This window comes from Mollisia scopiformis, assembly GCF_001500285.1.
Source record: "Mollisia scopiformis unplaced genomic scaffold LY89scaffold_13, whole genome shotgun sequence".
Taxonomy (NCBI): Eukaryota; Fungi; Ascomycota; class Leotiomycetes; order Helotiales; family Mollisiaceae; genus Mollisia; species Mollisia scopiformis.
Genome location: NW_017263593.1, coordinates 733,185 through 755,582, shown reverse-complemented (window position 1 = coordinate 755,582; position 22,398 = coordinate 733,185). Strand labels below are relative to the sequence as shown.

Below are 22,398 nucleotides of genomic sequence, written 5' to 3'. Positions count from 1 at the left end.
TATCTGAGTCCTCTCCCACTCTTGGTGCAGTCTATCACGTGCTTTCTTTTGTGAAGAAGGAGTACACGACGCTCAGAATGTGGCGTTGATCAGAAGAGTTTTATTGCTCTTACGTAATAAATTTTATCATAGCATCTTGCGTTTGAAGATTCGTAGACTGCCATCTACAATTTCGAAGGCGGAGCAGGTTTCGCTAGACTATCTAGAATTTCATTCTTCTCACTCGTCAATCTTTCCATACTCGGCTTGAATAGCTTTGGGATCCCAGTATCTTCGAATTTCTCCCCTTTCAGCATCTCAGCTACTCCTTTCGAAGCAAGACATATCAACGGCATTCCGTGACCCGAAAAGCCGGCAAGGATAAGTTGCCCTGGCTTATTTGGGACTTCTCCAACGTAAGGCATGAAATCTGAACTCCAACCCATGACTGTATATAGTCAGTACCTATCACGAACAAGAGCACGAGACATTAAACTTACTTCCTGTCCAGACCCTATCAGTAACAGCACCACTATCCGCCCACCCCTTGAAATGTCTCTGCATCAGCCCATCAAAATAACTCTTCGCCGGCTCTATCAATTTACTATCATCCGTATTCCCATACCAATACTTCCTCTCATGCCAGAACTCCTGCTTCGCGCCTCCAACAACAATACTCCCATCCGCTCTCGGAATCAGATAATCATACAGAGAAGGTCCATAACGGATACTATACGTATACGGCAAGAACGGAGAATCCTTCCCAGCCGGTGTAACGATCCTGCTACAAATACCCCTTACCGGAACGATTTTATGCGCAAATTGAGGCGCGATACCTGCTGTGTATCCATTTGAAGCAAAGACCACTTTCCGCGCTCTGATGGATCCTCGAGGGGTAGTGACTGTCCAGGTTCCGTCCGAGTTGGGAGTTTCGGATACTGATATCACGGGAGTCGTGGTTTGGAGATTGACGCCCTTCTTGACGATCAGGGAGAGAAGATGCATGACTAGCTTGTAAGGCCATACATGTGCTGCTGTGAATGAGAAACATGCTTTTGCTCCTTTTACCCCTGACAACTATTTTCTTTAGATTCTTACTCCAAAATTAAGATATGGAGGAGACGAACACTCTCAGCATTCTCACCAGTCACGAATTGCACATCGCTCAAAGTCGCAAGACCAGTCTTTTGAAGTTCTCTATATGAAGCTTCCGTCTGCTTCGCGTGCGCGGGATCAAGATACACGTCCACAGCTCGCGTGAGATGGTAGTCACAATCAATACCTTCTTTCTCTACCAGATCCTTGACTGCTAGAACATTTGCTGCTTCGAACTTTGCAAACTCGGCTGCGTTTTCGGGGCCGTATTTTTGGGAATACCGAAGGATGTTGAAGTAGAGGTCCGGTTTGATGTGTCCTCCTACAAATTGTCAGATTTCTCCTTTCTGAGAACATGGAAGGGTATTACCGTTGCGACCTGTTGCGCCGGAACATGCTTCCCGAGCTTCTAAGACGACGACTGATGGTGGTGAGGGATTGTTGTCGAGGAGATGATATGCTGTGGTTACGCTAGAGTATCCGGCTCCGATAATTAGGACGTCACATTCTGTGGGAAGGTCTTTTGTTGATCTGTGATTGTCTAATTCATGCAATTGTGTCCTCCAGAATGGAAGCGTTGCATCTGGAACGGGAAATGGATCTTCGAGATGCGTCATGTTTGCAGACTGTGATTTTCTTGAATGATGCTCATGGAGGGATGGCATACAAAGCTCTGGCTCGGCCTAGCTTATCGCTTCACTCCGCATTGAGAGCTGTCAATAGTGCTACGTCCCATAATCGCATGGAATGCGCTGATACCCGATCATTGACCCACTCCGATACACTTCTACAGCTCGAGACGTGCTGTGGAAGTGTCCATGAAAGGTGGGATCGTCACGTGAGAGCGCGTTCAGATTCGAAAGTGGGATAAACTGAGCCTCGCAATGTCAAAGAGTCTTTTGTGTGGCCAAGATCTTGATGGCATAACACTCTTTCTTTTTTGGATTGATTTACTGTTTAAAAGAAGGGTTGAACCTCATAAGTCATCCTCGCTTCGGCCCCTAACCCCTTTTCGCTTCGCCAGTCTCACGTAACGAGACACTGTTTTCCAGAAACCCTCTCATGACCAGCTTCATGCTTCCTCTCTGCCGGTTTTTTTTATAACACTCATGTTGACGCTGCAATGATCTTATCTGCCATTTCCGGTAATGAATCTGCCGTCACATCCATGTCGCCGAAGATGTCCACACATTGCTCCTTCTCCCAAACTGAACACCAAGCAGCTCGAAACCTACAGGTCGATTAGCACTAAAATCCATGTAGAGAACTCTGAGCATGGTCTTACCCATTTCTTCTCGCAGCTCCAGCATCCCAGGTATGAGCAGCTGCAAACCAAGGTTTTTCCGCACCCTCGAACTTCTTCAGCACCTCTGCATATACACTTGGATCCGGCTTCCCAACACCAAGGGAATCACAACTCGTAAAGTTCTCCGCCGGCATATCCACACCATTCCTCTCAAAGTATCCTCTGACTCTGCTCGTGTCCCCGGAAGTCAAAGCCCAGACCTTGAATCCCGCACCTCTCAACTTCTCAAAACACTCCTTCAATCCAGGTCTCGCATCAAGCTTCTTATACGCCTCAACCATGTACAAACTATCCTCGTCTGTGGCGAATTTCCTCGGTTCTTCGATCCCGGCCATCCACAACATGCGGTAGAAGAGCGGTTGGAACACTTCCCAGAAGCTTTTGTAGCCGCCGGAAATACTGAGGTAGGTGTACTCTCGTTCAGCAGCTTCCATCCACGCGAAGCCTAGAAGTTTGGGCTTGATGCCTTCTGCGCGGAGTTTCGGGCCAAGACGCTCATCGATGGCGTTGAAGAAGGCGTCGTAGGAGACGCAGGTCCCTACTACGTCAAACACGACGTTCTTCTTGGTTTTTGACATGATTTCGATGAGCTGAAAAAATGGAATTGCAAAAGAATGAGAGCGAAGAGACAGGTTAAGCCCGTTGGAAGCTTGAGCTTGAAGCTCCATTACCTTGTGAGCTATTTCATACCCCTGACATGTTGATTGTTTGCGACGCGGGCTCCCACTGCCGAAAGATGGGGTTAAGCCGTGCTCGGCCGCTAAGATAAGGGGGGATCCATGACAAACGCATGTTCGGATCTGAGCGTAGGTTGCAAACACTATTGCGGACAATACCGATAGATCTTCGAAGAGTGAGAAATAGCTTCCGATGCTCCAGTGAATCTTCAGCCATGGCATGGCATGGCATTAGGAGAATGAACTCCAATCACGTGAGGCATGTGTCCTCGCATCTTTGACTCTAGAACAAAGACTACCTTTTAATAGGAGACTTTGCGCGTATATAATTCGAACGTTTATACTTATCTGACTTGTTTAAGAGTGTGAGTTTTTGGGTTCAAAATGGCTCACTTACTTCCTCAAAACCTATTCGATGTTTCCGCCAAAGTCGTCTTAATCACTGGTGCAGGCAAGTTCAGCTTCCCGAATCGAATAGTGTTGTTGATTAATCCAAGAAATAGGCTCTGGGATTGGTCGAATGCTAGCTAAGGGATATGCTGTCAATGGAGCGCAAACGATCCTTGTTGACATCAATCTTGAGGCCGTCTTGGAGACCAAAGAAAGTTCAAGAGAAGCTGCCAAGAGCGTCGAAGTAGACGCAGAGATACATACGTAAACAATGCAGAAGTCTATAAAGTCCATGAACTAATAATTCATTAGGATACAAGGAGACTTATCAAGAAAAGAAGGCGTCGACGCAGTTGTACAGGAAGTTCTCAAGAACTTCACTTCTCTAGATGTCATCATTCATTGTGCAGCATACCGGCACATGAACCCTATCACATTCCAACATGGCGAAAGTCTTGAGCAATTAGAGACAGCCACGAACTCAGCATCTTGGGAGAGTTGGGATCACGCTTTCCAGCTGAACGTCCTGGCGCCATATTTCTTGACAGCAGGCCTGATCAAACTTCTTGGTGAATCAGCAAAGAAAGGAGATGGAAGCGGATCAGTGATATTGTTTAGCAGTCCTGCTAGTGTGCACAATCATCAATTCGTGCCTGCATATCAGACTTCGAAAGCTGCTGTTGATCATCTTGTTCGAATTTTGGCTGCCGAATTTGCAGACTTTTATAGTAAGTGAGCAATATTGCCTGAAGCACTTTCTGACTGAGATGGCAGTCCGAGTCAATGCGATCTCACCAGGTCTCGTTCCTTCTGGAATGAGTGATGTTAATGATGCAACTTCAAACATTCATCTAGCAAAGGACTCTCCTGCACGAAGGTCGGGAAGTGAAGAGGACATGGTGGGTGTCGCTGTGTGGTTGTCGAGTAGAGCAGGAGCGTTTATGGATGGGAAGGTGGTGAGGATTGATGGTGGAAGATTGCTCGTGCTAAAAGGGGTGATCTCGAATCATGACTAGCAGACAATTTGGGCCTAATAGAAATTGGCCAAAATTCTGTAAGGTAAAGAGCTGCTGCGAATAGTCTTCCTTGAAGTCTTGAGACGAAGTTGACCCGAGTCAAGAAACTAGCCTTCACTCTTCAAATTGTCAACCGTGTACAAATTTCGCAGCAACAGTAATTCGTCTCGAAAGACTATTCTATAGAACAGAGTTTCTCCTTCTAAATAAATCTAGCCTTCAATTCATATCTGATTTCATCTTGTTCGTGTCGCTTTGAGTTCGGCGTCATTGACTACGAGGCCAGACGTTTCTTTCAAGATGACCGCCAAGGGCTAAGAAAAAAGACGCCAATTCATGCTGTTAGATAGAGCTACATAAGCTAACTGCCAATGAACATAATGAACTATGGACTTTTCAAAAGTAACAGACTCTGTTGCGGCGGAAGTGTCCGTCGGAGACGTCGACTTCAACGCAGAACGCCGATATTTACCCCGCCATGATGAGGGGCAGTTTCAACTTCCACCTTAATGGATGAGCAAAGGTTCGAAGCTTCAACTAGGCTCCTGCGAATTCTCTTTCTCTCGATTCCCGCTGCCTTAAATTTTGTAACTGCTGATTGGTCACTTTCACAAGCATGCCTCAATTCACATTACACACCTCAACGCTCTTTAACGCCAAGCAAAAGAAGTTCATCAAAGACATTTCAGTCACAGTTGATTCGGACACTGGTCTCGTCACAAAAGTATATTCGCGCAACGATGCTGAAATACCTTTCCCAGATACGTTGCCTGGAGGTGACATCGACCTTCGTGGTAAATTCGTGATGCCTGGCTTCGTTGACGCTCATACCCACATCTTCTTACATTCATACGAGTAAGTTCTCATCATACTCGCTCTTCACTACTGAATAGTTACAGCGAGGCATCAGCCGTCCAACAAAAAAGAGACGAATCCATGGCCGAGCGCATCATCCGAGCAGTAAACCATTGTAGAAAGGCTTTGCTAGCAGGTTACACCACATACCGCGATCTGGGCTCCGAATCAATGCAAGAGTCCGACGCCAACGTTCGCGACGCCATTGCTCGCGGTCTCATCCCAGGTCCTCGTCTATTCGTCGCAACTCGTGTCTTGGCCAGTTCCGGCTCGTACGAATCTCGGACCGAGAATTCGATGGGTGGCCATTGTTTGCCTGCTGGAGCAGATGCCGTTGATGGCGTCGAAGAAGTGAGGAAGGCTGTGAGGAGGAGAATCGCTGCTGGCGCCGATGTGATTAAGTTCTTTGCTGATTATAGGAGGAGGATTATGAGGTCGCCTCCTGCGCAGCAACATCCATATATCTCAAGCGTTTTGCATCCACCGAAAGAACCGAATCCCGATTATGTCGTATTCTCGCAGGAGGAAATGAATATGATTGTTTCTGAAGCGAAGCTGGCTAGATGTCCTGTGGCCGCTCACTGTTGCACTCTTGAGGGCGCTATGGCTGCTATCAAAGCTGGTGTACAGACTATTGAGCATGTGTATGGGGTTACAGATGAGATGTTCAGTGCTATGAAGGAGACGGCATGTATTATGGTTCCTACATTGGCCATTGCGGAGAAAATCCATTCAGCTAAATTCACCGCGATTTTAGCGCAGACGAAGCGTGCACATGAGCTTGGCGTTAGGCTTGCGTGTGGGGGAGATACAGGGACATTCAGTCATGGAGATAATGCGAGAGAGATGGAGTTGATGGCAGAAGCTGGCATACCCATTGAGGATGTCCTGGAGGCTTGTACGGTGGGAGGTTGGGAATCATGCGGTGGTGATCTTTGCGGAAGGAGATTTGGGTGGTTGGAGGAAGGTACACAAGCAGATATCATTGCTCTAGAGACAGATCCAAGGGAAGATAAAAATGCATTGCGAAAGATAGACTTTGTCTTGAAGGATGCTAGAGTATGGAAACAGGAGGGAGAAGCAATTGGGATGATATGAATGGATGTAGTAAACGCTTCCAACAAAGCCGTCTCAGAAAGCATCAAAAGTTAAGAGTGTTTGACAGAATCGCCAAGCTAGATCTGTTACTTTGGATGTTCATGACTAATTATACAAACATGGATTTTTCTATGACATGCAAAATGCCAAAATCGAGTAGAGCGCGTTGCGCGCGTTCTGCGCATTACCGCCTGGCCACCAAACACCCAAACCCAAAAAAATACAAGGAATGAAAAGCAAAACGCCTGGGCACACAGATTACTCTGTGTGCCCAGGCGCCCAGGCGCGGAGCATTGTCCGAATTGGCGAAGGAGGAGGGATTTTCCCTCTGGCGATTTTACAAAGGAGGAAATGGCGACTTTCCAACCCGGTCAGAGAGCCAGCGGCCTGTCCGGGTTGTGGCAAGGAAATGTTTATTTAAACCTATATGGAACGTATTTAGCCGAGGTTGGAAATAGCTTTGATTGGGTGAATCGAGTCGCGAAATTGAATCTGTGTTGTTGAAAGTGATATCTAATGTTGAAGAAAATCGAAAAGTCCGAGGATGGGAAACCAACGTCCGCTGCACATCTACAAACATGGAAGTTTTCTCAGCCAGCAAGATCAACCTCCGTCTCCTGAGATTTTCTCAAGCACTCCTCCAATATCCCAACATCTCGTGGCACGAATCTTGCCTTGAAATCTTTCGGGATGGCACTCGCGGCAGTAGTATTCCTATTATAATCGATGTAGTGAGTCTCAGGTGGATCTTCTTTACTGCCTATAATCTCAAAAGAGACAATCAATCTCAAGAATATGGCATAGAGGATCCTGTTCGAGAAGTTGACTGCCGTGCACATTCGAGCTCCTGCACCGTACGAGAAATGATAAGGAGGTGGGACTTCGTAACCACTTTCCTTGTCAAGCCATCGTTCGGGCCGGAATTGATCTGCGTCTGGTCCGTATTTGTCTTTGTCTTCATGCCGTTAGTATTAATGAGCATGCAGGGAGATTATACTCATACCGTGGTTGATGGCTTGAGCATTCATGTACACGAGGACCCCTTTTGGTATCTTGCTGCCATGATACTCAAACTCTTGGTAAGTCTGCCTAGGTGGCAGCAAGTGGAGTGGAGGATAGAATCGCAGGACTTCTCGGACAAAAGCGGCGATATATGGAGATTTCTCTTCCAAGGCTGCTCGCTCGAATGCCTCCTGCGGAGTACTATAATTGCTCGTGATATCGGCATGAGCGCTTTTCTGGGCTGCTTCCCCTGCTGGACTTGCTAGGAACGCAATGCCAATGATCGCCGTGGCAAAGACGGTTTCAAACCCACCCGACATCAACCCACCCAAAATTGTTCGAATGTCCTCTGGAAAATCGTTAGCTAGACTCATGACACTTCCTGCAAACCTAATCTCACGTTTTGTCAACCCTTCTTCTTTGTCGACAAGCAAACCTTGAGCAACACACTTCTTGGCCTTCCCAAGACGTACGCTGTCTCGTGCTTTCTCGAGTAGCCCAGCCAACCAACGATCTCGACGACCGCGTACTTCTGTTGCTTCAACCGTCCGCTTGCCTCCACCAAAATGCCGAAGGTACGGAATGTAATCCTGTGCATTCGAATTTGTGGAACGGAAACTATTCAGGCTTAGCATGAATGTTGTTAAAGATTTTGAAGGACCGAGGCTACCTCGAAATAGTGTTGGCGTCAGAAAGGATGCCCAGAAGAAGTGGATCATCGATCGCCGCGAATCTTCTTGAATAACAGAACATAAGTATTATGTTCAATGCTAGTCTTTTCTGGTATATATGAGGACTGATGGCTCTGATCCCATGTTTGCCGTCCTCGTATAATCCCGATATCATTTGCGAGGTTTCAACATCCAGCATGGGCTCAAGTTTCCGAATAGCCGGTGCTGTGGTATATGACCCCACAACTCGTCTTTGTTTCTTGGTACGTTCATCCCACGGGTTCGTACCAATAGTGGCTGCTATACTTTGAGTGAGTGTCTTGATCCGGAGATGAAACTAAGTGGCCGTACCTGATGTTTTCGAAACTACTCCATGAAAAGTGTATAACCATGGCCGATCAATCGTGCTTGTCTGCTTGGTGACAATCCATTCCCTAGCAGCGTCGAATGAATTGAGGATAATCGCACGTCTATATCCAAACCTGATCTGATATACTGGCCAGGTGTTGCTGATTGCCCATGATTCTGCGGTAGTAGCATGATCTTGACCTAGCATGTAAAGATGTCCGGCAACAGACGAACCACCGGGTATTTCTGGTATCCCTTCGATTCGACCGAAGTCGACATAGAAGTATCGAAGATAAACGACAACGCCAATACAACACACTCCAGACAATATTGTGGCTTGGAACAGTAAGGTCGTGGGGTCCATATCAGCACCGCACCACGTGACATTGATGGCTTCGATCGTAATGTGTATCTGGGAAGAGGCAGATGAGGAACAAATAACGACGTTATCGGAGTAGACGATCGACAATATGATCGGGTTTAAGTTTTCGAAAGAGCGATTCACGACTCAATCGGAGAAAAGCGTCTCCGATACCAACATGGGCGGAGAATAGCGATCCTGCTCAGAAGAGATCTCCATAAATTTCTTGCCCACTCTTGCGTTGAGAATTGTTGTCTCGGACGAGGAACAAATCCAACATATATATTCCCCAATCTCTAAACAACAGCAACGATCTTTCTCCAAACCTCGTAGTAATCCTTGCCACCTTGCCAAAGTGAGGCAGAGAATGTGAGAATTTCTGAGCATTTGAGGAGAGAGCCAGTGATATTTTCAGCGCTTTCCCAGTTCCCCTTGATTCCAGTAATCAGTGCACAACCAGCACTGAACGCTTTAGATGCAGCAATGAACGGTGGTATAAATGCTTCGGAAGAGCTCACAACAGGATGGACAGCATTTAACATCGACGTTGCTGCTTGTAAGACTTTGGATTGCAAAATGGATATGTCGATGTTGCAAGTTTGCGTACAGTATATATTAGAACGTGAGTGCGCAACACATACTGGAAGTAGCAGAAGCCAGCATTCTGAAACTAAAGGATCTTCCTGGGGGAAATCGTTCAACATGGCGAGCAAAGAAAGCAAATATCCCGACACAGGACAAGATCCCGCACTAGGTAGGCAGGATATCGCTGAGACAATTTCTATATATGTGTTGAATACCATCATACTTTCCAAAGTGGTTGAAGTTTGGCAGCCACTCAGCATGCTCGGACGTTGAAAGATGAGGCGCAATTGCCTTCTGCTTGTGAGCCGCTACTATTTGGGAGATGACTTTCACACATACCTATCAGCAGAGCGCAAGACGGACATTAGACGCCTTTTATCACAATCGCTAAGATTGTCTCGATTATTGTCGACCTCTTCTTCCGAGATATCCTCAAGTCCATCAATCTTCTCGATTCGGTGCCACCCAAGCTCAAGGCAAAGCCTAGTAGCAAAGTCCAACAACTCAAACGCAATACATCTCTCGGGATCAGCAAGCTCATAGACTAGGAGCAGAATAAGAACTTCAACTGATTCGGCATCACGAAGCTCGATGATAGAGGCTGCGAGTTCACCAGCCCAATGTCGGCAGAGTCTTGCAATCACTGTCCATCGGGTATCGTGGTAGCTCTTATGAGTAGCAGCAATTCCACTAGCAATCAGTACCCTGAATTTGGCAGGATCTTGGGGACGTTTTAGAGCTGTTTCAGCGTCGGCAGTAAATGTGGAAGAGATGACAGGATAAGCAGGAGATATGCATCGGTCGTAGTGTGCGAGCAAGATGCGCACAACATTTGGCGAGATCATACTTCTGTCGGTTTTGGAGACATCAGGAATATCGTGGATGTCATCGGTCTCAGAGAGAATAGTAGGCGGATCAAGTACTGTATTTGTAGAGACAAGGCTGCTGACAACTGAGAACGCGCTCAGGGCAGGAGGGGAAGGGCCGAGGTAGTGAGATTGTCCATTCCTAGACGGAATTGTATGGTGACCAAAAAGCCCTTCACCTGGAAGGACAATTCGATCAGGGAACCCATCTTTAGCCGTTTCCTGGCTCTTTTGCATTGAAAGGAGTGAGTTCAGTTCGTCGATCCTGTCGTATAAGTTCTTGATATAACTTCTTGGGATGGTTTCTTGTAGAACTGAGTCGACAAATTGGCAGGAGAAATTGATTTTCGCACAATTCGCACAAGCTGGTAATGTACCATCACACTGTATATAATAAGCTCGTCAAATCAATTAATGTCACTAAGCTTTGGGATCCCAACCTTGATGCGACGCGTACGACAGCGATTGCAAGTTGGGAGCAAAGCGCGGCCCGAGTCGAGAGGCATTTTGATCGGTCGCACAATAGCAATACAGAACCAACACTACATGTTCTGCAACAGAATGACCTGCCCCCGTCACCGCACGTATGCAGAGTTGCCAATGTGATCGACGTTGAGAAAATTTGTGTTTAACAGAAGGAGGAGATGAACTAGTCGCGGCCAAGACCTTGCCTGTTAAGCAAGGGGGGTCAAGATCAGGTGACCTCAAAAGTGGAGTATTTTACTCCACCTTTGACTATCAGGATTACCAGTCAATTGAAGTGAACCCAAAATGCCTTTTCTTATGATGGAGAACTTCAGTATGCGATACTCTACTTGTTCAGTCCGATTCGAGCCTTTGGAACGAATTGAATAGGGGTTCGCTAAGCCTTCATCACCTGATTCCTCTCGGGCTCAGTACTTAAGCAGAGCCGTCCATTTACTCAAGCCCTATTAGTATTGCTCGACATCTTTATGATACCAAGACGAATATGTCCCATTCGCCCCGGAAGCAGACTTCATCGTCGTATCGTCGACAGTCAAAAGTATGTGCACGCTGCAAGAAACGGAAGACAAAAGTGAGTTGCACTCGAAGCATGGGCATTTGACATAACATCTATGTTAATGAACAAAAGTGCGATCTCAATTTTCCAGCTTGCACTCCCTGTAAGAAAGCTGGCTTAAGATGTCAAGGTTACAGCTCTTCCGGGAACGAAGAGGTGCCACGAAGGTCAGCCATCAGCTCTCAATACACGCTCCGTCGGTCTCAAGCTCACACAGCAAAGTCTAGTTAGGTCATTAGAAGACCAAATCGCCAGGCTAGAATCTCAAGTCGAAAAGATCAACCAGTCGCCTAAGAATTTGCCAATATTATTCGGCACAAAAATCGCTAGAGCTTCCCTGTCTGCCATAGTTACCTCGCCAAGGCCCTTCTTCCACACCACTTTCTCATCTACCTTGTTTCTACACCCATCGTGCCCGCCGTTACCTGTAGCAAGGACCAAGAACCCGCAATCCCGCGCGAAACCGAGCTCTATACCTGCACCGCCAAGATCTCAAACTTCGCCAACTAATCTAAGCACCGTTCCCTATGCGGCCATAGATCAAATGGTTCGAAACTACACCAACATTCATTTGCCGCAATACCCATGTGTCTCCGAGTCCTGGCTCCACGAAATCCTAGCTCGTGTCTTAAAGGAACGGTCTGGAGATACAGACTATGTCCTGATATACGGGATTCCACCGGAATCCCAACTCACCCATTTCGAATACTTTGTCGTCTTCATCATACTTGCTATATCGTCACTGACTCTCACATGGCGTGCCGAGTCTCAAGCAATGGCAGCATCTGATTCGTTCTTCGAGTCCGCTCTTAAACACTTGAATTTGATGAAAGAAGTGGACGAGATCCAGACACTTCAGATATCACTCTTGCTTGCCCATTACGCTCATATGAATCCAGAGAGAGTCGACAATTGGATCTGTATATCCAATGCTTGCAGAGTCGTGCTTGATATGGGACTATATAGATCACCTACGGCAACTTTTACTCATGCTCAAGCTCAGTTGAGGAGGCAATTATTCTGGGTCACGTATGGAATGGAGAGATCTCTTTGCGGCATACTGAGACTACCACTTTCTTTCCCCGAAGAATCGATCACTGTAGAGGTAAGTCCATCCTTTCAGACCTCTGTTGCTAGGCTGACATTTTCATCAGCTTGATTCGACACATTACGATAATGTCACAGACGAAGTCCTCAAAGAATCTTCAGCCAATCACATATACCTATATCGCGGCTTGGAAACGGAAGTCCATCGAGTCCTTCACCTACAACAAGAAGTCACGCAGCTCCAGCAGCGCACGATAGACCAATGGATGATAGATATCAACACTCGTCTCGAATCCTGGTGTCAAAAAGCCCAAGGATTCTCCGTCCATCAAATGCTGGAATTCAGAGACGTGCAATACGCTCACTTGAAAGCAAAACTCCACAGACCCACCCCTCGCTTGAGAATCCGCACGGCGGAAGATCGCCAAATATGTCTTGAGGCTTGCCAAATACTGGTAGACGACTATCAAAAACAAGTCAAGCATCGACGACTTTTCTATCCTTGGCATGGTGTTCATATTCTGTTCGAAGCAGCTGTCATTATGCTCGATGCCTGTTGGGAATCGAGAGACTGGTCACCCCTTCGACAACCAGCACGATTCGCGCTCTCTGTCACACTTCCAGATTGCTTGTCTCTGCTTGCCAAAGTGGGAGAGCGTTGGCACGAAGCAGCGCTGTGTGCAGATTATCTTCGTCCCGTTGTTGAGGAAGTGGGGAAGGCCTTCCACGACCGAATCATGAATGATGCAGCCTTGAACGCCGAGAAGGAAGGTCACACAACAGGAAAATTGCGCCAACTGCTGTTTCCGGACGGGCCTCTGGCGTGGAATGCGAGGACGTCCGAGTTCTCATCGGGTGAGTTTCTGGCGGGAGACCTGAATCATTCGGGGTTACCGCCGTTACCGGATCTTCCAGATCTACAATGGGATGGGAACTGGGACCTGGGACCTGGATGATCTCCTGTTCGCATCAGGTGTCGAGATGACTTGATGCGGGTTGGGGAGGACAGATGAAGGTGTCGTCGCAATTGAGTTCATGATACATGTGCAGCGGGATCGATCGGGAGATTTACCCGACTTAGACTGCATATGCATGCTTGGAAGATGATTATCAAGCTCGGGTCCGTTATGCGAAATGTGGAATGGGGATTAGCGGATATGAGAGTAGAGTTCCCACTCGATCTCATCTCATGTTACAGACTAAAGAAAGAGGTTTCTATGAAGTAAATGCTGACTTTGACCTGCTTTCCACCTGCATGTCCAATCTTCGATTGTTCGAAGCCAAGAAGTCAATCAAATGTACAGGACTCTACCAACTTTTTCTGATGCAAAAGGGAGGATCGGTACTTCTTGCCAATATTTAGCTCGGTCTCGTATTCATGCATACATTCGCCATTATGAATGACTTATTAATACGTTTTCGACATCGCTTCAAGCAGTGGGATCCAAATCTATTACACCGCGTTCATCGGATATCCAGATTCGTCCGATGTAACGGAAGTGCGGGAATATGCCCTTACCAAAACATCTGCAGATGCAGGTTGCGAGAAAATCTCTTCACAGCTGCAAGGAATAACTCCAGGTCAGCAATAATCGTATCCTTTAAAAATGTCGAGTCCCTACTTGTGATATGTTTCAGCAGGTCTCGATACCTATTTGTGTTTAGTCTCACACTCAATTGTCCACTGCTAGACACTGATGATCACTTCTATCATGTGTACCTTCTCTAAAGTCCTCCTTGCCATTACTGTCTTTTCGTGGACACCAATCGTCACCGCAATCCTTCCACTCACAGACCGTGTTCTGGGAGTGGTCCAACAACGCCCGCTGTGCCCCGCGCGGCCTGCTTCACCAGAATTCCAACGAGCCGCCTCCACCGAATTTATCAGCGAGATATTCTTTGAACCAAACGGCGTCACCGAGTCCTTCGACAACTTCATAAGTCCCGACTATATCCAACATAGTCCTTTCCTTCTCAGCGGCTGCAACAATACCCTTTCCGTACTCCTCAGCGCATCCACGAATGTGAATATCACGATCTTACAGATTATGTTCGATAGCCCCTATGGTATGGTGCATTACAGGTTCCAAGCACCTAACTCGACGGCAATCGCGTTTATGGATTTGTGGAGGTTCAATGGAACGTGCATCGAAGAACATTGGGATGTTACCGAGACTTTTCCGGAGAATGCGACGAATCCGATTGCTCTGTTCTAAATGGAAGAATTTGAAATGATCGTTATGATTTTGTGATGGAATTCGATATGGTGTATAGAAAAACATCCCTTGGATTGTGCTCCTTGAGCGGTAATCACCTCGATGTCGGTACAGAAATAAGCAGATGACGGAAGGATTCGGCAACTATTGTCTGGGGGTAACAGCTCTCTTTAGCACTGGCAAAAAGATTCATTCTACGTTTTGAAAGCATAATCAAGGAAGTGAGGTCTTTCATGGAGTTGACTGAGATATGGGACCGGGCAACACCTCGAAGGGTCTTAGTGGTTGTCGAATGTACTTGTCCTTCAGGCATCACTACATGTGTCCCTGCCAAGACTTTTAGTGACCAGTAATTGAGCTTTGTATCGTGCTTAGTCTCAGAGAATCAACAAACAAATACGGTTGATCGAGATTATGTCAAGATCAAAATCCCTCACACATTGAAAGACAGCTTGTCTGCATCATGCGTTGCAAAATCAATGCTAGAGGTAAGAGGGGGGCTCAACTGAGAATTTGACAGACGTGAAGCAAAGACTTACCATAGTCATTCCCTTGGCAGCAAATCAGCAGGAGAGTATCAAAAAAATGCAGAAAGCTATCCAAGAACCATGCCCATGAAAATATGGAGATGGAGCTCGGACGTTTGGTAAACAATCCAGTCCAAATACAGCTAGCGTTGAGGCTTGACCCACTCTTGCGACTTGTTCCGATGCCCGTCACTTAGCTCAAAATTCTCTCTGCTCCTCTTTCCAGAAGCCCATCTGTCCGAGGTCTCAAGATCAATTCTACATTTCTCTCCTCTCTTAAGAAATCACATATTACAACATGTTCGCCGCACGCAGAGCATTGACGGGCGTTGCCCAAGCACGAGCCTTCTCAGCTTCTGCCAGAGACGTAAGACCCATCCCAACAACATCCGAGCTATCCCCATGGCTACAATTTGCTTGGAAGAAAAGCTCAATTGGCAGATGCTAACATTCTGCCCGCTCTAGTTGTCGAAGGTTACCATTTTGGGTGCTGCTGGTGGAATCGGACAGGTACGTCGAGCTTCCATCTTGAAGGAGAACTATTGCTAACCTCCATCAACAGCCATTGTCCCTCCTCTGCAAGCTCAACCCTCGTGTTACAGAGCTCGCCCTCTATGATATCCGACTGGCACCAGGTGTGTAGGACAAACAAGATGGAGGATACATTAATTGACTCGACCCAGGTGTTGCTGCCGATGTCAGCCATATCAACACCAAGAGCAAGGTTACTGGATACGACCCAACACCAAGCGGACTCGCAGCTGCTTTGAAGGGTGCCGAAATTGTTCTCATCCCGGCTGGTGTTCCCCGCAAGCCAGGAATGACCCGCGACGATCTATTCAACACCAATGCGTCCATCGTCCGCGATCTCGCAAAGGCCGTTGCCGAGTCTGCCCCAGATGCCAACATCCTTGTTATCTCGAATCCAGTCAACAGCACTGTCCCAATCGTCGCTGAGATCCTGAAGGCAAAGGGAGTCTACAACCCCAAGCGTCTGTTCGGTGTTACTACTCTCGATGTCGTCCGTGCCTCTCGATTCGTTTCTGAGATCAAGAACACCGACCCAAGAGATGAGAACATCACTGTTGTTGGCGGTCACTCCGGTGTTACCATTGTTCCTCTCTTCTCGCAATCGTCGCACCCAGATCTCGTTGGTGATGCCACTCTCCTGAACCGTGTCCAATTCGGTGGTGATGAGGTCGTCAAGGCTAAGGATGGTGCTGGATCTGCTACCCTCTCTATGGCCATGGCTGGTGCTCGTTTCGCAGAGAGCTTATTGAAGGCTGCTCAAGGCGAGAAGGGTGTTGTCGAGCCAACTTTCGTTGACAGCCCATTGTACAAGGACCAAGGAATTGATTTCTTTGCCAGCAAAGTTGAGCTCGGCCCCAACGGTGTTGAGAAGATTCACGACGTTGGAAAGCTTACCGCTGAGGAGCAAAAGCTTCTGGACGCTTGCTTGGAGGATTTGAAGAAGGTATGATATTCTAACACCTAGCTTATACGTGGCATTTGCTAACATACAGTCTACAGAACATCGACAAGGGAGTTGCATTCGTCGCCTCGAACCCAGGAAAGTAAAGATACCACGGCATATGGTTGGGGTTCATAGAGGAGAGGATCTGGTGGGGTGGAACTGATTGCCCATATCGAGGCCTGCGTCTTTTATGCGTAGATGTAGATTTCGATCTTGTATCAAAACAAACCATTAAGATTCTAATCTCTACTCTGAATACTCTGTTAATCTATTGGTGGTTGATTCCGCACGCAATGTAAAATGCAACATTAACCTGTCTTAGGTCTGATTTTTCATTCAGACATCAAGATCGGTTTCAGTGTTTGACTTAGGCTCGATGCTCAATGTCATGCAGAAGTCTCAATCACTGAAGCGACTGATCGAGTGTTTCCAAGCTGTTCAAGCAATTGGTTCTTCATGAGCATATCTACAGCAGGACTACCACTTCCCTTCTTCACAATTACGATCACCAGCTGCCATAACCACCTCAATAACCAACATCTTCCACCGGAGTCAGAAGTCCGACAAGGTATTTCAACGACATGCATCTTTTACATTCACTTCGTGTATCACACAAATCCCACACCGCAACGATCAAACAGTGGGGGGACACGCCACCCACGGCCCCACGTCCCGCTGCAACTGCAAAAATCGCGGCTCGTGACAGCGAAAGATATAGAATGCTATTGAGAGTGGGATTTGAGAGATAGAAGAAGTAGAGGTCGGAAGTTGCGGTGTATCATTTTGAGGAAGCTACTGTAGGAAATGATAGGAGCGCCAATAGCGCGGGTTGCATTTTGGTGGTGGAAAAGAGGAAAAGTACAGACTAGGCTGCATAAGTACATGTACTTAACACTCCAGATGCGAGTGTGCGTAAGATTTCCGAGAATGAATAGATGTGTTGATAATGCACATTTGCACCCCACGACTGCCCCGAAGAAGGAGGCCCCCCGACTTGCACCCTCGAATTGACTAGTCTCCTTGCGACAATGCCATCCGGATTCATTGAGAGGCCCTTGACTTTGACGTACGGAAGTATGCGGTGTTGCCTTCAAGCAAACATTCTCATCCGGAGCGGATAGAGCTTTTGGGCCAGCCGAAGCTCGACGACTGGAAAGACAGAAGTAGACACGGATATGCTGGGATCCCGATATTATTAGTATATTTTTGCCACCGATAGTTGACGAATATGTTATGTCTTGAACCGACAAAGGGCGGCCGATCCACTTCAGCCTCACTTCTGCCTGCCAACAACCCGGGAAGCCTTACACTTATACTCGGCATGACTCAAGAGCTGAAAAACAAGTTCCATTTCATTCTCATTCGAGAACTTGCCTGCAAAGAAAAGTCGATGCTTTTCAAGAATCCCTATCAGGCATTTCCGACGTGTTCACCGGGTTGTCTCATAAATCACAGGCTGTGGTGTAGCCTCGTAAGTCCTTTGACAGGGATCCCTGGCTTAGCCGACAGCGCCCCTCAGCCTTGACAGCTCCCTCTGCATAAGGAACCAACACTTTTCTTTCGACAAGTCGCATTGCATCGTCATACCGAGAAATCCCAGGTGCCTGGATTTCTTAAGGACCTGATCGCCTGCCTTTTTCTCCTCTTTCTTTTCCGTTTGCTCACTTCCGCGGGGCGAACGAAGTACACACCGGTAAGTCGTCTGCTGACCGTTACTTACTCCCGTCCATCATGGAGTGTGCCTGGTGATGGAAATCTGCTGTGAAGTTACACTCGTGCTGCTCCACCTGTTATAATGAAGTAGCAACAGCTTCCGCAGATGTTTGTTAGTTGTATTCAGAAACTTAGAGCTAATACGAGCTTGTGTAGCAATCTCACCTCATCGAGCGCATTCACAAATTAAGAGTCTACGGCAGAGGCACAACTTGGTGAATCTTTGCGATCACCGGAGCTATTGCCTTCTGCAGCTTCCCGAAACTTCGAACCTTACCTGCAAACATTACGAACTTTTTCCCAACCCTCAATCATGGATACCCCCACCACAAACCAGAGCGAGCAGGCGGCGGAGAGGGAAGCCGGAGTGGTCCCTGATGCTGGGGAAGGCACATCGAAACCACAGGTAGACGGCAAAGCCTCCAATACATCTGAGAAAGTACCCAAGACGAAGGGCAAGAAGTGTAAAGACCCTCAGAAGAAGTCGAAGGCCAAGTCGAAATCGAAAAAGGAGAAAGAGGTTCTTATCAGCGACAGCGACGATTCGGACTCTACTTCAGACTCGGACGATGATAGTGATAGCGACTCTGATCTGAGCGAGTCGGAGGAGGAATCAGAGACGGAAACCGAGAAGGAGAAGCGGAAGCGAAAGAAGAAGGCCAAGAAAGCCAGGCAGAAGGCGAAGGATAAGCGGAAGGAGAAGAAGAAGTCAAAGAAGAGAAAAGAGGTAAGGGTTCTATTTCCATACATCTTGAGAGCCAGTTCCGGAGAGAGGGAATTATGTAGAGGGAGGAAGTGCTGTGACTTACTACCAGAACATAAACTGACTTCCTATAGGTATCTTCGGACTCAGACACAGACTCTGATTCCGACCCAGCAACAGAAGAAGAAGAGCTCTCAGAGATTGAGGACGACGACGATCCCCATGCGGTCGAGGACGCTCAACTCCAACTCCAGCTTATGCAAATGCAACAATTGAGACAGCAGCAACAGCTTGGTCAAGGCGGTCTGAACACCGGTCTAACTTATGGTCGTCGAAATCAACTAGGCGGTGCTGCCCTAGCTCGGATGCAGGCAGCGAGAAATGCAAAGCAGTTGGCTGCCTTGGGCCTCGATGGCAAGAGAGGCAAGAAGGATAAGAGATCGGGCAAGAAGAAGCTTGCAAGCAAACTTGATTACCACCGCGTAGATCAATTATGGGACAGCACGATCCACAACTACAAACTTACCGATACCGCCGAGGATGAGGAAAGCTCTGAATATGACCAATATCTGTTCAACGTTCGGAGAACATTTGACTGGGAAGGCAAATACAAGGTCAGTAAATGTTGTCTTTGGTCATATTCATTCTACTAACAATGTGCAGACTACTGTTGTTGATATCAAGAGCAAGCTTCTCAAGGAGGCCCTCAATGAAGTTATGGATGGAGTCAAGGGTGTCAGCTTGGTTGAGGAGACACCTTGTATCGACCCAAATCTTCTCTTCCTCTATCTCGAAGATCTTAGGGAAATGTGCAAGGAGTTGAAAAACAAGAAGATCACAGTAAAGAAAGGAAAGAAGAAGGCAAAGAAGCGCCAGGAGACAAAGCGAAAGCATCTCAAAGTACTTCTGAAATACCTCGATAAGGACTACGCCTCAATCAAGAAGACTCTATATCCTATGTTGGAGTCAGGTATTATTACCTTTGACCTTCTCTGGGCACTTTACAAACCCAACACTCTTGCATACACCACGACATACGGCTCTGTTGACGAACCTCGTGCCTTCAAGATTGAATTAGCCGAGAAGGAATTTAGCTTTATGAAGGGAGAATGGTACAACATCGAAGGACGCTACCTCGAGTACGATGGCAAAACTTGGGGTATGGGCACCATGGACTGTGATGTCCCAGGCTTCAAGGGTGCGAGAAAGATCACAAGTCTGAACTGCTACCCTCTCAAATACCATAAGAATGAGGCAAAACTTCGAGCTGATCTTATCACTCGCGGCAAGAAGTTCGTCTCTCTCCAAGGCGTCAATTACATGAGTCATGAGGGCATGGCTTATTACAAGAAGCGCAAGCAGATCATCAAAGTCAACATCAATGGTCGCATTATGGTTGATCCAGCCATCCATCGTCGCATCCTACCAAATTACAACGTCAGCACCGTCAAGCCAAAAGACCCAGATTTGTTAGACGATTCCGACGATGATTCTGAAGACGGTTGTGGCTGTGGTAATGACAGCTCAGATGATGAGGAGCAACATCATCATTTTGAACAACGCGAGTCAGGGGACAAGGAGGACGATGATGAGCCAAAGACTAGAATGAAGGTGATCAAAGACGACAAGGATCAACCTCGCATCGTCGAAGTTCCCGTTGACGAGAACGGCCAAGAAATTGTAGTAGAAAAGCTCGAAGAAGTGCCCAGCAAGAAAGTCACAGAAGGTGCCGAAAATTCAACATCGGAAGATGATAAGAAAGAGCTTCCTACTTTCACTGATGAGGAGTATCTGATAGCCTCCCCTGTCGTCCTTGGCTTTGCGTTCGCCGAGAAGCTGTGGCTTGAGTTCACGGTTTCTGGTGTTAAGGACATCGTCTGGAACGAGGGAGCATACGATTCTTTGGTCTTGGAAGACAATACAAAGGCCATCGTCAAGGCACTTGTTGAGTCGCACAAATACCACCCAGCTGAAAGCATCGACGATGTAATTCAGGGCAAAGGCAAGGGTCTCGTTGCCGTCCTTCACGGCCCGCCTGGAACTGGTAAGACTCTTACTGCAGAGGGCATCTCGGAACTCCTTAAATGCCCACTGTACATGGTTTCGGCAGGAGAGCTCGGAACCGACCCAAGAACCCTTGAAGGAGAGCTGCAAAAGATCCTTGACATTGCACATGCATGGGGAGCCGTTCTTCTATTGGACGAAGCAGATGTCTTCCTTGAGAAGCGTACTATTCAAGACATTCATCGAAACGCCCTTGTTTCGATATTCCTACGCTTGCTAGAGTACTTCCAGGGTATTCTATTCCTGACAACAAATCGTGTTGAGACCTTCGACGACGCTTTCCAATCGAGAATCCATATTGCTTTGAGATATGGTGAGCTCAGCGTTAAGGCAAAGAAGAGTGTTTTCAAGATGTTCATTGAGCGAGTTCGCGTTCTTGAGGGTGTTGCTACGATGCCATTCACTGAAGAGGACTACAACAATCTGGCTAAGAACAATTTGAATGGCCGACAGGTATGTTTTCGGTTTCTTGGTGATTTTTTTGGCAAACTTACTAACTGTGAATAGATCAAGAACACAGTCCGCACTGCGCAAGCCCTTGCCGTTAACAATAAGGAGCCTCTTAGCATGGAACACATCAAGCGCGTACTTGACGTCTCCAATGCTTTCGACCGCGATCTCAAGGGCGGCCCTGGCTTCGAGGATGCCATGCGAGGCTACTTCTAAACATCTCGACATTCCACCACCCCTACCAATCAACTCTCCATCTCGCCTCGAACAGATTGTCATCTTCGACTCTCTATCTACCTTTCTCATCACACTTTCTTTTCTTCTGGGTCTTCGTTTCAGGTGCATTTTTTGGACATTGTAGCAACGAGGGAACTGGATCCGGTCAGGTCAGGCGTGGGAGCGAGCTAGCGTGCATTTTGATTTCTTCATTCCAGTCATTTCTCTCACGGTTGTATCTTTGATGACGGGCATTCATTCTTGGCGGTACGATACGATTTGAGCATTGATTGGTCGCGATGATTTTAGGGGAAGGGAATGGGTATGTCATGATAGTTTTCTGGAATTGAATACTCTTCTCATGATCTTTTTCATTGATTGATCTGGTAACTGATCCCTCTTCATTGGCGTACCCCAAATCTGTAACATTATCCGAGGCTGCATGTCCCTTGGCCCGTCAAGTTTTCCAGGTCTCACAAGCTGGGGACTTGAATGACCAAGTCGGGTAGTAAAGGGGGCGTATGTGCTGACACGTGACCCTTCACTCAAACAACATAGAAAGTAGGAAGTCTCTTTCGCATCGCTGATATTCTAGTGGGCTTAATGTCCTACGGACTGAACCAGCTTTTGGTTATATTCTTCACACCTTGTATGTATGTCAAACTGCGTGTTTTTTTAAGGCTTACTGTTAGTAGGT

At 47.2% G+C, this 22,398-nt stretch overlaps 11 protein-coding genes across 11 annotated transcripts; 7 read left to right on the top strand and 4 right to left on the bottom strand.

The window, feature by feature from the left end:
• Window positions 1-83: 83 nt before the first annotated feature.
• Window positions 84-1,843, bottom strand: LY89DRAFT_685398 (FAD dependent oxidoreductase superfamily). Its single transcript, XM_018215074.1, has 4 exons — window positions 1,445-1,843; window positions 1,107-1,396; window positions 480-1,056; window positions 84-427 (listed from the first exon to the last, which is right to left on the bottom strand). Exons 1-4 carry the CDS (start codon window positions 1,689-1,691, stop codon window positions 165-167), a joined length of 1,377 nt encoding a protein of 458 aa, XP_018070761.1. The 5' UTR covers window positions 1,692-1,843; the 3' UTR covers window positions 84-164.
• A 134-nt stretch (window positions 1,844-1,977) lies between these two features.
• LY89DRAFT_685397 (HAD-like protein) lies at window positions 1,978-3,070 on the bottom strand. The gene is made up of 2 exons (XM_018215073.1): window positions 2,360-3,070; window positions 1,978-2,305 (listed from the first exon to the last, which is right to left on the bottom strand). The coding sequence occupies exons 1-2, from the start codon at window positions 2,956-2,958 to the stop codon at window positions 2,182-2,184; spliced, it is 723 nt and encodes a 240-aa protein (XP_018070760.1). The 5' UTR covers window positions 2,959-3,070; the 3' UTR covers window positions 1,978-2,181.
• Window positions 3,071-3,276: 206 nt separating this feature from the next.
• On the top strand, window positions 3,277-4,621 carry LY89DRAFT_617599 (short chain dehydrogenase reductase). The gene is made up of 4 exons (XM_018210808.1): window positions 3,277-3,508; window positions 3,561-3,711; window positions 3,760-4,175; window positions 4,222-4,621. The coding sequence occupies exons 1-4, from the start codon at window positions 3,442-3,444 to the stop codon at window positions 4,461-4,463; spliced, it is 876 nt and encodes a 291-aa protein (XP_018070759.1). The 5' UTR covers window positions 3,277-3,441; the 3' UTR covers window positions 4,464-4,621.
• A 372-nt stretch (window positions 4,622-4,993) lies between these two features.
• Window positions 4,994-6,451, top strand: LY89DRAFT_617596 (uncharacterized protein). The gene is made up of 2 exons (XM_018210807.1): window positions 4,994-5,318; window positions 5,363-6,451. Exons 1-2 carry the CDS (start codon window positions 5,080-5,082, stop codon window positions 6,414-6,416), a joined length of 1,293 nt encoding a protein of 430 aa, XP_018070758.1. The 5' UTR covers window positions 4,994-5,079; the 3' UTR covers window positions 6,417-6,451.
• Window positions 6,452-6,921: 470 nt separating this feature from the next.
• LY89DRAFT_83234 (cytochrome P450) lies at window positions 6,922-8,947 on the bottom strand. The gene is made up of 5 exons (XM_018223440.1): window positions 8,441-8,947; window positions 8,089-8,386; window positions 7,819-8,036; window positions 7,420-7,767; window positions 6,922-7,371 (listed from the first exon to the last, which is right to left on the bottom strand). The coding sequence occupies exons 1-5, from the start codon at window positions 8,799-8,801 to the stop codon at window positions 7,007-7,009; spliced, it is 1,590 nt and encodes a 529-aa protein (XP_018070757.1). The 5' UTR covers window positions 8,802-8,947; the 3' UTR covers window positions 6,922-7,006.
• Window positions 8,948-9,094: 147 nt separating this feature from the next.
• Window positions 9,095-10,755, bottom strand: LY89DRAFT_734497 (uncharacterized protein; the record flags this gene model as incomplete). Its single annotated transcript, XM_018219913.1, has 3 exons — window positions 9,095-9,674; window positions 9,723-10,633; window positions 10,690-10,755. The coding sequence occupies 3 exons, from the start codon at window positions 10,753-10,755 to the stop codon at window positions 9,095-9,097; spliced, it is 1,557 nt and encodes a 518-aa protein (XP_018070756.1).
• A 464-nt stretch (window positions 10,756-11,219) lies between these two features.
• LY89DRAFT_586714 (uncharacterized protein) lies at window positions 11,220-13,294 on the top strand (the record flags this gene model as incomplete). The annotated part of the gene is made up of 4 exons (XM_018209383.1): window positions 11,220-11,306; window positions 11,364-11,458; window positions 11,514-12,396; window positions 12,446-13,294. The coding sequence occupies 4 exons, from the start codon at window positions 11,220-11,222 to the stop codon at window positions 13,292-13,294; spliced, it is 1,914 nt and encodes a 637-aa protein (XP_018070755.1).
• A 756-nt stretch (window positions 13,295-14,050) lies between these two features.
• Window positions 14,051-14,554, top strand: LY89DRAFT_734495 (uncharacterized protein; the record flags this gene model as incomplete). Its single annotated transcript, XM_018219912.1, has 1 exon — window positions 14,051-14,554. One exon carries the CDS (start codon window positions 14,051-14,053, stop codon window positions 14,552-14,554), a length of 504 nt encoding a protein of 167 aa, XP_018070754.1.
• An 825-nt stretch (window positions 14,555-15,379) lies between these two features.
• Window positions 15,380-16,899, top strand: LY89DRAFT_749006 (mitochondrial putative malate dehydrogenase; the record flags this gene model as incomplete). Its single annotated transcript, XM_018221163.1, has 5 exons — window positions 15,380-15,448; window positions 15,547-15,591; window positions 15,644-15,716; window positions 15,765-16,555; window positions 16,612-16,899. 5 exons carry the CDS (start codon window positions 15,380-15,382, stop codon window positions 16,657-16,659), a joined length of 1,026 nt encoding a protein of 341 aa, XP_018070753.1. The 3' UTR covers window positions 16,660-16,899.
• LY89DRAFT_82978 (uncharacterized protein) lies at window positions 16,812-17,352 on the top strand. Its single transcript, XM_018223438.1, has 2 exons — window positions 16,812-16,829; window positions 16,878-17,352. The coding sequence occupies exon 2, from the start codon at window positions 17,012-17,014 to the stop codon at window positions 17,282-17,284; it is 273 nt and encodes a 90-aa protein (XP_018070752.1). The 5' UTR covers window positions 16,812-16,829; window positions 16,878-17,011; the 3' UTR covers window positions 17,285-17,352.
• Window positions 17,353-18,243: 891 nt separating this feature from the next.
• On the top strand, window positions 18,244-21,784 carry LY89DRAFT_82981 (uncharacterized protein). Its single transcript, XM_018223439.1, has 5 exons — window positions 18,244-18,248; window positions 18,425-18,995; window positions 19,106-19,585; window positions 19,635-21,488; window positions 21,543-21,784. The coding sequence occupies exons 2-5, from the start codon at window positions 18,582-18,584 to the stop codon at window positions 21,699-21,701; spliced, it is 2,907 nt and encodes a 968-aa protein (XP_018070751.1). The 5' UTR covers window positions 18,244-18,248; window positions 18,425-18,581; the 3' UTR covers window positions 21,702-21,784.
• Window positions 21,785-22,398: the final 614 nt, after the last annotated feature.